The sequence below is a fragment of the Bombyx mori genome, chromosome 26 (assembly GCF_030269925.1).
Source record: "Bombyx mori chromosome 26, ASM3026992v2".
NCBI classification, from domain to species: domain Eukaryota; kingdom Metazoa; phylum Arthropoda; class Insecta; order Lepidoptera; family Bombycidae; genus Bombyx; species Bombyx mori.
Genome location: NC_085132.1, coordinates 2,982,841 through 2,995,222, shown reverse-complemented (window position 1 = coordinate 2,995,222; position 12,382 = coordinate 2,982,841). Strand labels below are relative to the sequence as shown.

The 12,382-nt window shown below is 41.4% G+C and overlaps 1 protein-coding gene across 1 annotated transcript in view; it reads right to left on the bottom strand.

The window, feature by feature from the left end:
- The window catches only part of LOC101737173 (attractin-like protein 1), a 40,469-nt gene extending 28,535 nt beyond the window's left edge, over nucleotides 1-11,934 (bottom strand). The window contains exons 1-8 of the mRNA XM_012696251.4: nucleotides 11,605-11,934; nucleotides 8,818-9,030; nucleotides 7,220-7,386; nucleotides 4,087-4,167; nucleotides 3,335-3,590; nucleotides 1,846-1,989; nucleotides 1,446-1,591; nucleotides 554-672 (exon numbers count right to left, since the gene is read on the bottom strand). Of these exons, the coding sequence (XP_012551705.1) occupies nucleotides 554-672; nucleotides 1,446-1,591; nucleotides 1,846-1,989; nucleotides 3,335-3,590; nucleotides 4,087-4,167; nucleotides 7,220-7,386; nucleotides 8,818-9,030; nucleotides 11,605-11,837 (1,359 nt within the window). The 5' untranslated portion in view covers nucleotides 11,838-11,934. The remainder of the gene's footprint in view (nucleotides 1-553; nucleotides 673-1,445; nucleotides 1,592-1,845; nucleotides 1,990-3,334; nucleotides 3,591-4,086; nucleotides 4,168-7,219; nucleotides 7,387-8,817; nucleotides 9,031-11,604) is intronic.
- Nucleotides 11,935-12,382: the final 448 nt, after the last annotated feature.

The window sequence follows — 12,382 nt, the reverse complement described above, 5'->3', positions numbered from 1 at the left end:
ATTTTTCTAACGGAATACGTACTTAACATATGTTCACGATTGACTTCCACGGTAAAGGAATAACATCGTGTAATAAAAATCAAGCCCGCAAAATTATAATTTTCATTTCATTTACTGGTGGTAGGACCTCTTGGGAGTACCACCATTCTGCCTATTTCTGCCGTGAAGCAGTAATGCGTTTCGATTTGAAGGGTGGGGCAGCCGTTGTAACTATACTGAGGCCTTAGAACTTATATCTCAAGGTGGGTGGCGCATTTACGTTATAGATGTCTATGGGCTCCGGTAGCCGCATAACATCAGGTGGTCTATGAGCTCCTCCACCCATACACGCAATAAAAAAAAACTTACGTAATACGGGAACAAGAATCATTTTTTATGACTAATACTGCCGCGAAGCTATCGTGCATTCCGATCTGAAGGGTGGGGTGATCTAGTATTGGTGACGTCAATAAGCAATTTTAACACGAATCCAGCGACATCGAGGGCAAACAAGATGCTGTCGGCGTAATCGTGCGCGCGATGATATTTTCAACAATACCAGTATGATAATCACCTGAACGATATGTAAATATCCGTATATGTCCGAATGCCCGAAGAAGACGAGCATCACGGGCTTTTTGGTGGCTCCTAAGTATACCAGAACCGCTGTGTGACCGGACACGTGGAGACCTCCTGGAAATGACATAAAACATCAGGTAGAGCGCCACTGCCATTCTCAGATGTCCAGGCGGCGGGCGTGGCGCCGCGTCACGCTGCGTCGTGCCGCAGTGAGAGAGAGCAGTACGAGTGAGAGTTACCGCAGTGCGCGAGCGGCGCGTGCCTGTGCGGCGAGCAGGCGGCGGGCGTGGCGCCGCGTCACGCTGCGTCGTGCCGCAGTGAGAGAGAGCAGTACGAGTGAGAGTTACCGCAGTGCGCGAGCGGCGCGTGCCTGTGCGGCGAGCAGGCGGCGGGCGTGGCGCCGCGTCACGCTGCGTCGTGCCGCAGCGAGAGAGAGCAGTACGAGTGAGAGTTACCGCAGTGCGCGAGCGGCGCGTGCCTGTGCGGCGAGCAGGCGGCGGGCGTGGCGCCGCGTCACGCTGCGTCGTGCCGCAGCGAGAGAGAGCAGTACGAGTGAGAGTTACCGCAGTGCGCGAGCGGCGCGTGCCTGTGCGGCGAGCAGGCGGCGGGCGTGGCGCCGCGTCACGCTGCGTCGTGCCGCAGTGAGAGAGAGCAGTACGAGTGAGAGTTACCGCAGTGCGCGAGCGGCGCGTGCCTGTGCGGCGAGCAGGCGGCGGGCGTGGCGCCGCGTCACGCTGCGTCGTGCCGCAGTGAGAGAGAGCAGTACGAGTGAGAGTTACCGCAGTGCGCGAGCGGCGCGTGCCTGTGCGGCGAGCAGGCGGCGGGCGTGGCGCCGCGTCACGCTGCGTCGTGCCGCAGTGAGAGAGAGCAGTACGAGTGAGAGTTACCGCAGTGCGCGAGCGGCGCGTGCCTGTGCGGCGAGCAGGCGGCGGGCGTGGCGTTGTGCCAGCGCACGGGCTCGGTGTCCAGCCGCGCGCGCCACACCTCGTTGCTCAGCCGGCCAGCTCTCCCCTCCAATCCTGCCAACCCCCCACTAAAGGGGGCGATCGAATGATTACTTATTTATAAATTACTACTCCAAATATTTTATTCACAAGTAATATCTAAAGCTGTTTGAAGTGTTTGGTGAAGGTGTTTTTATCTAGAGATATTTGTTGTGACGCGAACTGCTGCGCGAGAGAGAGACGACAATATATACTTTTCTTTGTCTTTAATAACCGTCATTGTATAACAACTGAACCGATCGAGGAAGCCACAAGTACGACTAGCACGTAGATGTGTGCTCACCCCCGCTCCGGGTCGTCGCTGGCCACGGCGCCCCCGTACACGATGAGCTCGTGCCCGTACAGCACGGCGGAGTGCGCGGAGCGGGCGGCGGGCGCGTCCCCGTGCGTCGGGACGCTCTGCCACACGCCGGTCGACACTTTATACCTTGAAACAAAACAAACGAATCCTAGTCATGGCGCATATTTTTTTATTGCTTAGATGGGTGGACGAGCTAACAGCCCACCTGGTGTTAAGTGGTTACCGGAGCCCATAGACATCTACAACGTAAACAACAGCTGCCCCACCCTTCGAACGCATTACTGCTTCACGGCAGAAATAGGCAGGGCGGTTGTACCTACCCGAGCGGACTCACAAGAGGTCCTACCACCACCAGTAATTTACGCAAATTATAATTTTGCGGGTTTGATTTTTATTACACTATGTTATTCCTTCACCGTGGAAGTCGATCGTGAACATTTGTTGAATACGTATTTCATTAGGAAAATAGGTACCCGCTTGAGATTCGAACGCCGTTGCATCGCTCAACACGAATGCACCGGACGTCTTATCCTTTAGGCCGCGATGACTTCCTAAATACAAAACGAACGTCGTCTACATTAGTGTAACATTTTAACCATAGTCTATACTAATATATAAATCTTCAGTGGTTTTTACGGATGTTCCGTTATAACTACTGAACCGTGCATCCGATTGACTTGAAACTTGGTATCCGTGTAGAAAATACATGTACTTAATGAATAGGCTAATATTTATATGAGTGTTCGACTCCCTACACCAGTTGTGGGGGCGTTAATGATCGGGGTGAGAAATATTATGTTAATTTTAAATGCCCAGCGAAGCGGACGGGTACAGCTAGTTTTTAATAATGTTGCAACACCAAAAGTTCAATTAGTTAAATCTTTTTATTTCCTACCTAAGTTGATAAGCCTTAAAGATTATGCCAGTGTAACCGAACAAAGATGAGCTCACGGGGCTCAAACCTGACGACGTTGCTAACCACTGATAAGATCCGGCCAGAAATTAGATAAATCGGTCCAGCCGTTCTCGAGCTTTAACGAGACTAACGAATAGCAATTCATTTATACCTATATAGATAGATAGATAGATAAACTAGTGGCCCGCTCTCGCCTCGCTTCGGACACATTAAATTTTATTATTAATAGCTGAGTCTCGCGATGTTACCCGCGGTTATTGTCGTACCGCGAGTGACGCCGCGGGGCGAAGCTAGTCTAAAAAAAGTAGCCTAAGTTACTCCTTATATCATCAGCTACCTGTCAGTGAAAGTCCCGTAAAATTGGTCCAGCCGTTCCAGAGATTAGCCGGAACAAACAAACAGACAGACAGACAGACAAAAATCGTAAAAAATGTTATTTTGGTGCAGGTATGTACCGTAGGTATATATTCATATGCATGTAGTAGAAAACGGTTATTTCAATATTACAAACAGACACTCCAATTTTATGTATATGTATAGATATTCATGGCTTACCTATACAAGAATTCGACTTGCGAGAATGTCTCCCCGCCGACTCGTATCAGGTCCTCTCCGTAGGCGAGCAGCACGTGTCCCGCGGAGGCGGGGGGCGGGGCGTGCACGCTGTTGACGTCCTCCCCCCGCTCCCGCCACGCCCACCGCCACCCCGCGCTTGCCCTCTCCCTCCCGCAGTCCTCCCCGGCGCGGGTCGGCGCGCACTCGCAGCCGGTCGCTTTGCATCTACCCCAACCCAGTGCTGAATTGCATTCGTCTGAAATGAAACTTCCATCAATTAATAGTCTAGAAACTCTAAAATTCTCAATTTTTTTATTTATCTTTTATTGCTTAGACTCACTTGGACTTAGACGAGCTCACAGCCACCTGGTGTTAAGTGGTTACTGGGGCCCATAGCCATCTACAACGTAAATGCGCCACCCACCTTGAGATAAAAGCTCTAAAGTCTCAAGTATAGTTACAACGGCTGCCCTACTCTTCAAACCGAAACGCATTACTATGTACTTCACGGCAGAAATAAGCAGGGTGGTGGTACCTACCCGCGCGGACTCACAAGAGGTCGTACCCCCAGTGAATTTATTATCCCACTAGGGGCCGGCACAGCGGATTTTTCTATTCCATTCTCTTCTATCAGCCGTCATCTCAACACTCACTCCTCTCTCTCTCATATCGTCATTCACACATTCCATTCATGTCTTCTTCAGTCGACCTCTTCCCCAAGGTAAAGCCTTGCACTAAAAAATAAAACTGACCAGGACACAGCGGTTGATCACAAGCGATTCCGGTCCAGAAGGGTTCACATTTGCAAGTTCCGTCGTCACATTCACCGTGATCTGAAAAAAAGAACCATTCTTAAATGTAATAGAGTTCATTTCAGAGTTTTATTTATTTATTAAATTTTTTTGCTTAGGCGGATGGACGAGTTCACGATGTTAAATGGTAACCGGAGCCCATAGACATCTACAATTACGCAAAATATAATTTGGCGGGTTTGATTTTTATTAGACGATGTTATTCCTCACCGTAGAAGTCAAACGTGAACATTTTATTAAAAGTATAATACGTATTTCATTGGAAAAATTGGTACTTGCCAGCTGGATTCGAACACCGGTGCATCGCTATATATGGTTGCACTGGACGTATTATCCTTTAGGCCACAACGACTTAAAAGTTTCATTACTACAAAACGTTTAAAAATATTTAAATATTTCGTGACACGGCTGAAGTAATGTATCGCACCCGGCATTTTCAGACACTCCAACCTAAAGTCAGATAGTTTCTGACTTTAGCCCCTGTTTCCTTGACCTTGACGGCAATTTAGCCTCTCTGAGCTGCAAGATATAGTTTTACATTATGCAACCTTCAAGAGGCATTCAAATACTTAACAAAAAACAAACCCATGTATAACCCTTTGCATTAGAAAATTCTCTCAGGTCGAGCCTGTGAGCTCACCTACACGTCCGCGAGTAGTTGGAATAACCTATTATCAAATCAAATAAAAAAAAAAAAATTAAACATAAATGAAAGTACATACTTGTTGAACGTCAAAAAGAACTACCGCCAATTCACAAAAACTAACCTCCGTCGTGAGAAGAACTGGCAAGAAACTCAGCGAGCATGACTTTTTTTTTTTAAATATTAGATTTTTTTTAATTATTATAGGCTACCAGCGAATAGGTAGGGGGGAAAACGTTCTTTTGTCGTTTGTAATTAAATCATGTGGTTAGCGAGACTCACCTCACGAGTGCAAAGGGTTAAATATAAAGAAAACTGTTTGAAATAATAATAATAATAAAAATAACTAAATAACCTTCACTGAATACATTTTAATATTGCAATAGCAGTTCGAGCGATTGAACCAAGCAGGAAAACGAGTTAACATATCGATTCATTTATATGCAAGACTTCATTATTTACAGACGAAAAGAATCTCAAAGATCCTCATTCATGTATTTAGCGCGTAAGTTCCGGTGCTCGCTTACAATATACCAATAAATTCATACGGCGAGCGACCTTAAAGCCCACTTGAGAAAAATTGTTCAAAGAAATGTTATCTGCTCCTCCAATGCTCAATTGAGATAAACATAAACGATACAAACAGAGGCATAATATTTTTTTATTTTTTTTATTTCCCGACGCAGACGAGCATACAGCCCATCTCATGGTGCGTGCTTACCGTCGCCCATGGACTTCAGCAATGCCAAGGGCAGAGCCAAGTCGTTACCTACCGCTTAATACTCTCCACGAACCTCTTTTGAAGAAGGACATGTCATAGCGCTCGGGAAACACCGTTTCTCATTCCATAGCTGGATGGTACGTGGCAAAAAATACCTCTGGAAACGCACTGTCAATGAACGCAGCGGTTCCAGATAATATGGATGAACTCTGCTCCGATGGCGGGATGTGCGATGATAAAAAGGAGATGAAGGGATCATCTCAAACAATTCAATAGTAACAAATTTAATTTGTTTTTAACGTAAAAAATGTTAGCAAATCAGTCGGGAATTTGTAAAAGCTCATATTTTGAGGATCTTTTTTTTTATTTCCCTTACAGGCAGACGAGCATACGGCCCACCTGATGGTGAGTGGTTACCGTCACTCATGGACGACAGTAATGCCAGGGGCACAGCCAAGCTGCTGTCTACCACGTTAATCTTACGAGGACATTTCAGTTATTTGACTTTACTACCACGAAGGTTCAGTTACGTTGTGATAGGGCATATCGGGATTTGGATATTCCTGAAACACGTTTTCAGAGATAAAAGGTGACAGCAGTTTGGATAATTTTAAAATTTTGATATCAGGTCTCATGGTGGATGGTGGTATTCAAGATGTCTGCCGGCATCTCGTTTTTACTATCGCACCGCCCGCCACCGGAGTTGAGTTCATCCATACTACCTGGAGCCACTGCGGTCATCCACAGTGCGTTTCCAGAGATCTTTTTTGCCACGTACCATCCGGCTATGGAATGAGCTCCCCTCCACGGTGTTTCCCGAGCGCTATGATATGTCGTTCTTCAAACGAGGCTTGTGGAGAGTATTAAGCGGTAGGCAGCGGCTTGGCTCTGCCCTTGGCATTGCTGAAGTCCATGGGCGACGGTAACCACTCACCATCAGGTGGGCCGTATGATCGTCTGCCTACAAGGGCAATAAAAAAAAGGCTAGGTTCCAGCAAGCGTCCGATGGGTCGTCACTGTTTAAGCCCAACCAAAGCAATAAAATAATATTAAAATTTCGATCATCGTCGACAAACAATCCACACGAATTGTTTTAACGCAGATATTTAAACCTTAATTTGTTTTGACTGCACCCAATCCGTCCTTTCGTTATGGGTACACTCACTAAAGAGACTTGTCGCAGAGAATTTTTAGTATTTCAACAGAAACCTCATTTAAACACAGACAATGCTACCCATACTCTTGCAAATCCTTTAGTCGCCATTTAAGGCCCCTGGGAAAGGAATGCGGTGTAGCTATTTTGGGCCGCAATGTTGTCAACGTCGTCCAAAACACGTCATTACGGATCCTCCCGATCCATTAACGGTGCTTTTAGGTACCACAAGCACCGGACACCGTCCTCGTCGAAACCGTCGCTGGCGACGAAGGGCTCGACGAGCGAATTAACCCATAGACACAGCTCACTGAGTTTCTCGCCGGATCTTCTCAGTGGGTCGCATTTCAGATCCGGTGGTAGATTCTGCGAAGCACTGCTTTTGCTAGGGCCAATCTTAGCAACACTCCGGGTTGAGTCCCGTGAGCTCACCTACATGTTAGGACGAAGCTGACATAGCCTCTCAAGGCTATCAGCATAGGTAGGAAAAGAAAGGGCCGACAGCACAGCCAAATTTCCATCGTGTTTAATAAGTATCTGACTATGTGAAACTCACTTGAGCAGTTAGTAAGGTGATCATTTGACGGGCAGGAATACGCCGCGTACGTAACATTGAAACCTTCCATTACGTAGGCGTCGTCCGAGAAGAAATGCAGTAAGGCGAAACCGGAGCGCGCCACCACTTGCCGGGTCCAGCTCGAGTCTTGTTTCTCTAGAACACCGCTGAAATTATTATTTGTATATTTAGTAAATGTGTGATAGAGAATAAAGCCGGCTTTTGACTATGGGATATAATCTGATTAATACGTGAAGCAAAAATTTTGTACCCCTTTTTACGAAAATTACGCGGACGAAGGAGTATGAGATTTCCCACATTGATAGAGAATACAGAGAAGGAGAGCAGAATGTTTTTTTTTTAATTATGCTTAAAAATACATTAAATAAATTAAAAAAAAAAACATTACACCCAGTACCATGTATTTGACACACACACGCATGCATACTGCATAGTCTGTGGTCAAATTGAGAATAGATTAAATATGTATTGTTTGTCTTTATTAATATTTGTCTAAAGTGTAGTCTTGGCGAAATCTATGATTACAGAAGTAGTAGGTATAATAAATAGTATTTGACAATCGAATCATAATAGTGTGTAAAATTATAATTTCAATTAATTACAGTCGAATTTCGACTACCGGGGGACCACTATTTTTTAGTATTTTATTACTATTTTAGTATAATATATATTACAATGACATGTTGAGATATCATATTTTATCGCTCATCATACATTTTGTAAGAGACCGTTCACACTGTGCTATAATATATATTACATCCCAAACTATAAATATTTTTTCGACCAAATAAGCGATATTTTGAAGGAGTATATTTTACCTCATGTGCCAGGACACCGCCCCTCCCCCAGCCTCGTCCTCAGTTTGAATGGTGACAGACGAGTCAACTGATGACGTATTTTGAATTACATCTTACAGTGTGAACAGAAATTGCGGGATGTAATATGTAGCTCAAAATGTGATATCCCATAATCAAAAGTCGGCTTAGTAGGTCAATAAATGTGTTACATACGCGGCAAACAAAACATCACCTTATAGCTTGAGCCAAAGCTAAGGTGTGTCGCCCTAAATACTCAAACCAATCACAATTCAATATATGTAGTCTCTGGGGAAATAGATACAATCATCTGAATTTAAAGGGTTTTATTTTTCATGACAAAACAACATAATATGTATTTATATTAAAAAAACAAACCCAATACAGAATTATGTTAAAATTTTATGTCATTAAGTCGTTCAAAACCAATTACGAAAATCTATATGAGGAGACATATTTTTTTTTTTTTTATTGCCCTTGTAGGCAGACGAGCATACGGCCCACCTGATGGTGTGTGGTTACCGTCGCCCATGGACTTCAGCAATGCCAGGGGCAGAGCTAACTGCTGCATACCGTTGAGTACTCTCCACAAGCCTCGTTTGAAGAAGGACAAGTCATAACGCTCGGGAAACACCGTGGAGGGGAGCTCATTCCAAAACCGGATTGGTAAAAAACCAAGTTAATAAAAATTTAGTAAGATTTTTAGAAAAATTTAGTTTAGTAGAAAAGAAAAATTTAGTTTAGTAAGAGCACATAAAATACCTGAAAACAGCTAACAATTTTTCAGCTCTAACACTGTCTCCATCATAAACATACAAATGGTCCCATCCACACTCTGTTGCAAAACTCTCCAGTCTAATTCTGATGGGGGGAGGCGTTGGCCCGACCCGCGGCGGACTCAGCAGCCAAGTGCATTGCGTGCTAACACTGTAGTTGCCAAGACCATCGGTAATTATCCCTGTCGGTGTAGTTAGACTGAAAACAAAAACAAAACAAGTATTCAATATACAAATTCGAGTTGAACTTATCTTTAAATATTCACATTTTTTTGGCATTTCTATGCTGTAGTTATTCGCTGATAGCCTAAGGGGCTATACACATGGATGGGTCTTTTTTTTGGATTTTGGCACCCATATTTCAAAGTAAACAGTGGAGTAATATTGTGTGAACTGACAACTATTTGAATAACAATAATTGGATAGCAAGCCACAAGATTCACAGCATCATAGATGGTTGTAAATACAATACAGCTTATGCACATTAGATTGTTAAACGGAAAAATAAATATTTATTTGGGTCATTAAATGTTCCACCTGTATAAAATTCTCTACAGTTTTTGCTAGTCACAGTAGACATAATTGAAACTTCTATTATCGTTTAATATTTTTTTTATTATTGTAATTATATTATTACCAACATTTTAAATACTAGTCTTTGATGAATGAAATGTGTGTTCATTCATATGAAAGACTATTAGTAAGGGGAAAATTAGGCCATAGATGTAGTTGTAATTATAGTTATGTATAATTTTTCTAAGCAAAATTTTATTTATAAAATTACTGGCTGGCTTGGAATCGTAGCTTACTACTGGAAAGTTATAAAAAATGTGAACTGTAACAGATCTTCAAGATACTTTTTCTAAATGCAGCATAATCTACTCAGATACAGAAATCAGATTAGCAATAATGACAAGCACATTTTTCTTTCTTTTTATAAAACTAAAGATCTAATATCATGATAACACACATTATTTCATATTCTAATAAACATAAAATTACAATGCTGTTTATTTGGTTCAAAGTTTTCAAAGTACATAGATATTATCTGTTTGCTTTGAAAAAACCCAAACTCATTTGTTATTGTGATGTTAATTAATATTATCACTGTGGTTATGTGATTCATGTGGTGAGATAAACAGTTATTTTCTGTCATTTACAATTTCACGGACTTAATAAGGTCATGGCAGTATTACTGGTAATTATCATATTATATAACATTTAATTATGCCATAATTGCCTTGTAGGGTAGCACTTATTGATGGTGTATATTGTCATAAGGATCTGGTGAATTCACCCAGCAAATCAAATTCGAAGTATCAATGAAAATGTAGTTATATATGCTGTATTCTTTAAATTGATGGTAACAATGTAAACTTTGGTACCTAACCGTTTAGGATCATGATAGCCTAGATAATTTAGTAAATTTATATATCTATCCTCTGGTTATTTTCTTTTCTTATGAGCATTGTAATTATGTAGAAAAAATGTCGATCCAGAGCTTAATCCTGGGTATAGGACAGATTACAATCATTACTATATTCTAAATTTAAAACCACTGAAATCATTTGACACACGTAATTTATAACAAAATCAAATTTACCTGTTTATGAATACTAACATTTTAAATCAAGTTGTATTTCTTATTAAATACCACTTGGTTATTGCATAAGCAAGTTTTTCTTTTTTATGATTGAGGCATTACTGGTGGCCTTTTCAGTTTCACAAGAACAGGATAGTCTCTAATTGAGGCAGTGTCTGTGAGATACACTAAGTAAGAAAACTATGATCACATAAACCACTTTATTTAAGAACTGTGTTATAACAAATCAAGAACAGCAGAGCCACATACTTGTATCTTCTGATTAACAATAAAGATTCACCGAGTTAAAAATTGTGGGTTTACAATCCTGCTATGTCTTCTATTGTGGAAAACAAATATTTACTCCATGAAACTAGTACTAAAAGGGTACTAAGCATAACTTTTTTTTTTTTTTTTTTTTTTTTTTTTATTGCCCTTGTAGGCAGACGAGCATACGGCCCACCTGATGGTGAGTGGTTACCGTCGCCCATGGACTTCAGCAATGCCAGGGGCAGAGCCAAGCCGCTGCCTACCGCACCGCATAACTTCATATAAATAACAAGATTCTAAGCGGTCTCTGTTAAAAATATGTATTTGGCCTTATTCTATTATTTTAGTCATATTTCTGCAGCCATTATCTTAATGTCCATTAAAAATATGATTATTGCTTTAATTTTAACTGCATTCCTTATTCAAGAAACTAAATTAAAATTTGTTAGTGTCCTGTTATGTGTGTGTGTTAATAAAACAGTTATAATCATTGTACTAGCATTAGCTTCTGTCTACTTTAAGAGATACAATAATCTAATGTGCAGTGGTTATGCATGTTAATTTTTTGTTTTATTTATTAATGAACAAAGCTAAATTGTTATTGTTATAATCTAAACAAATTATCAGTTTTAGAGTGAAAATGTGAAACAGTAAATAAATATTTAAAAACACTAAAATAATACTTGTAATCTTTCTTGGAATTTCAATGAGATATTACTGTACTTCTGGGAGATTGTGTGTTAATCAGCCGGAGATGCGGTCGCGACCTTCATGGATTGAAGAAGCCAAACAGTTTAATTGGATAAGCCTCTGTATTGCTTTCTCTCGCCAATTTTCATTCACAATGCGTATGAAAGAGGTCACTGAACTATCAATGATAGAATAAGTTTAGGACAATTTGATCTGGCTTACGGTACTTACTTGACTTTCCCGCCGCAGAACTGGCACTCAGGGCCCTGCCAACCCTCGAAACACACACAGGTATCATTGTTACACTCACCGTTCGTACAGTTATGTTCACTACACTTCGAAAGAACACCATGACAAAACAATAACACTATCAAAACGGAACAAAGAAAAGGCGAGAACCATGAACATTTTCGTCGGTACTTGGATTTGAACAAAAATAAAAACATTTGTAGGGATTCTACCATTTTGATGTATGCATTTTCAACGAGTTTTGTTAGCACGGACGTAAAGCGTCGTAAGGCTTAAACGTCGCTTTCGTACGGTACTGGATTTGGTGTTGTCATACGTGGTAAATGTCGGACTGTTAAAGGAAATAAAATAACCAATGTAGAACCTAGAACTGACTTTATGGGATTTTAAAAATACTTCAATTGCAATTATTTTATAATTATTTTTCTGTCCTTGTTATTCGTTAAGTATTATCTTTTCTTTGACTGTTCTAAATGAATCGAGCTAAAAACCCTAATGTAACCTAAAAACAGATCAAGATGTATGTAATTATAATTAATTGAATAACCAGTGTAATTTAGATTGAATATAAACACTATTGCGGTTCTCAACAAGTTTGTGAATTAAAGGTGATCTCAACAAGTTTGTGAATTAAAGGTGATCTCAACAAGTTTGTGAATTAAAGGTGATCAGTTTTAAAAATTATCCGAAGAATTATTCCAGATGATCCCCTCATCTCCTTTTTATCATCGCACCTCCCGCCATCGGAGCAGAGTTCATC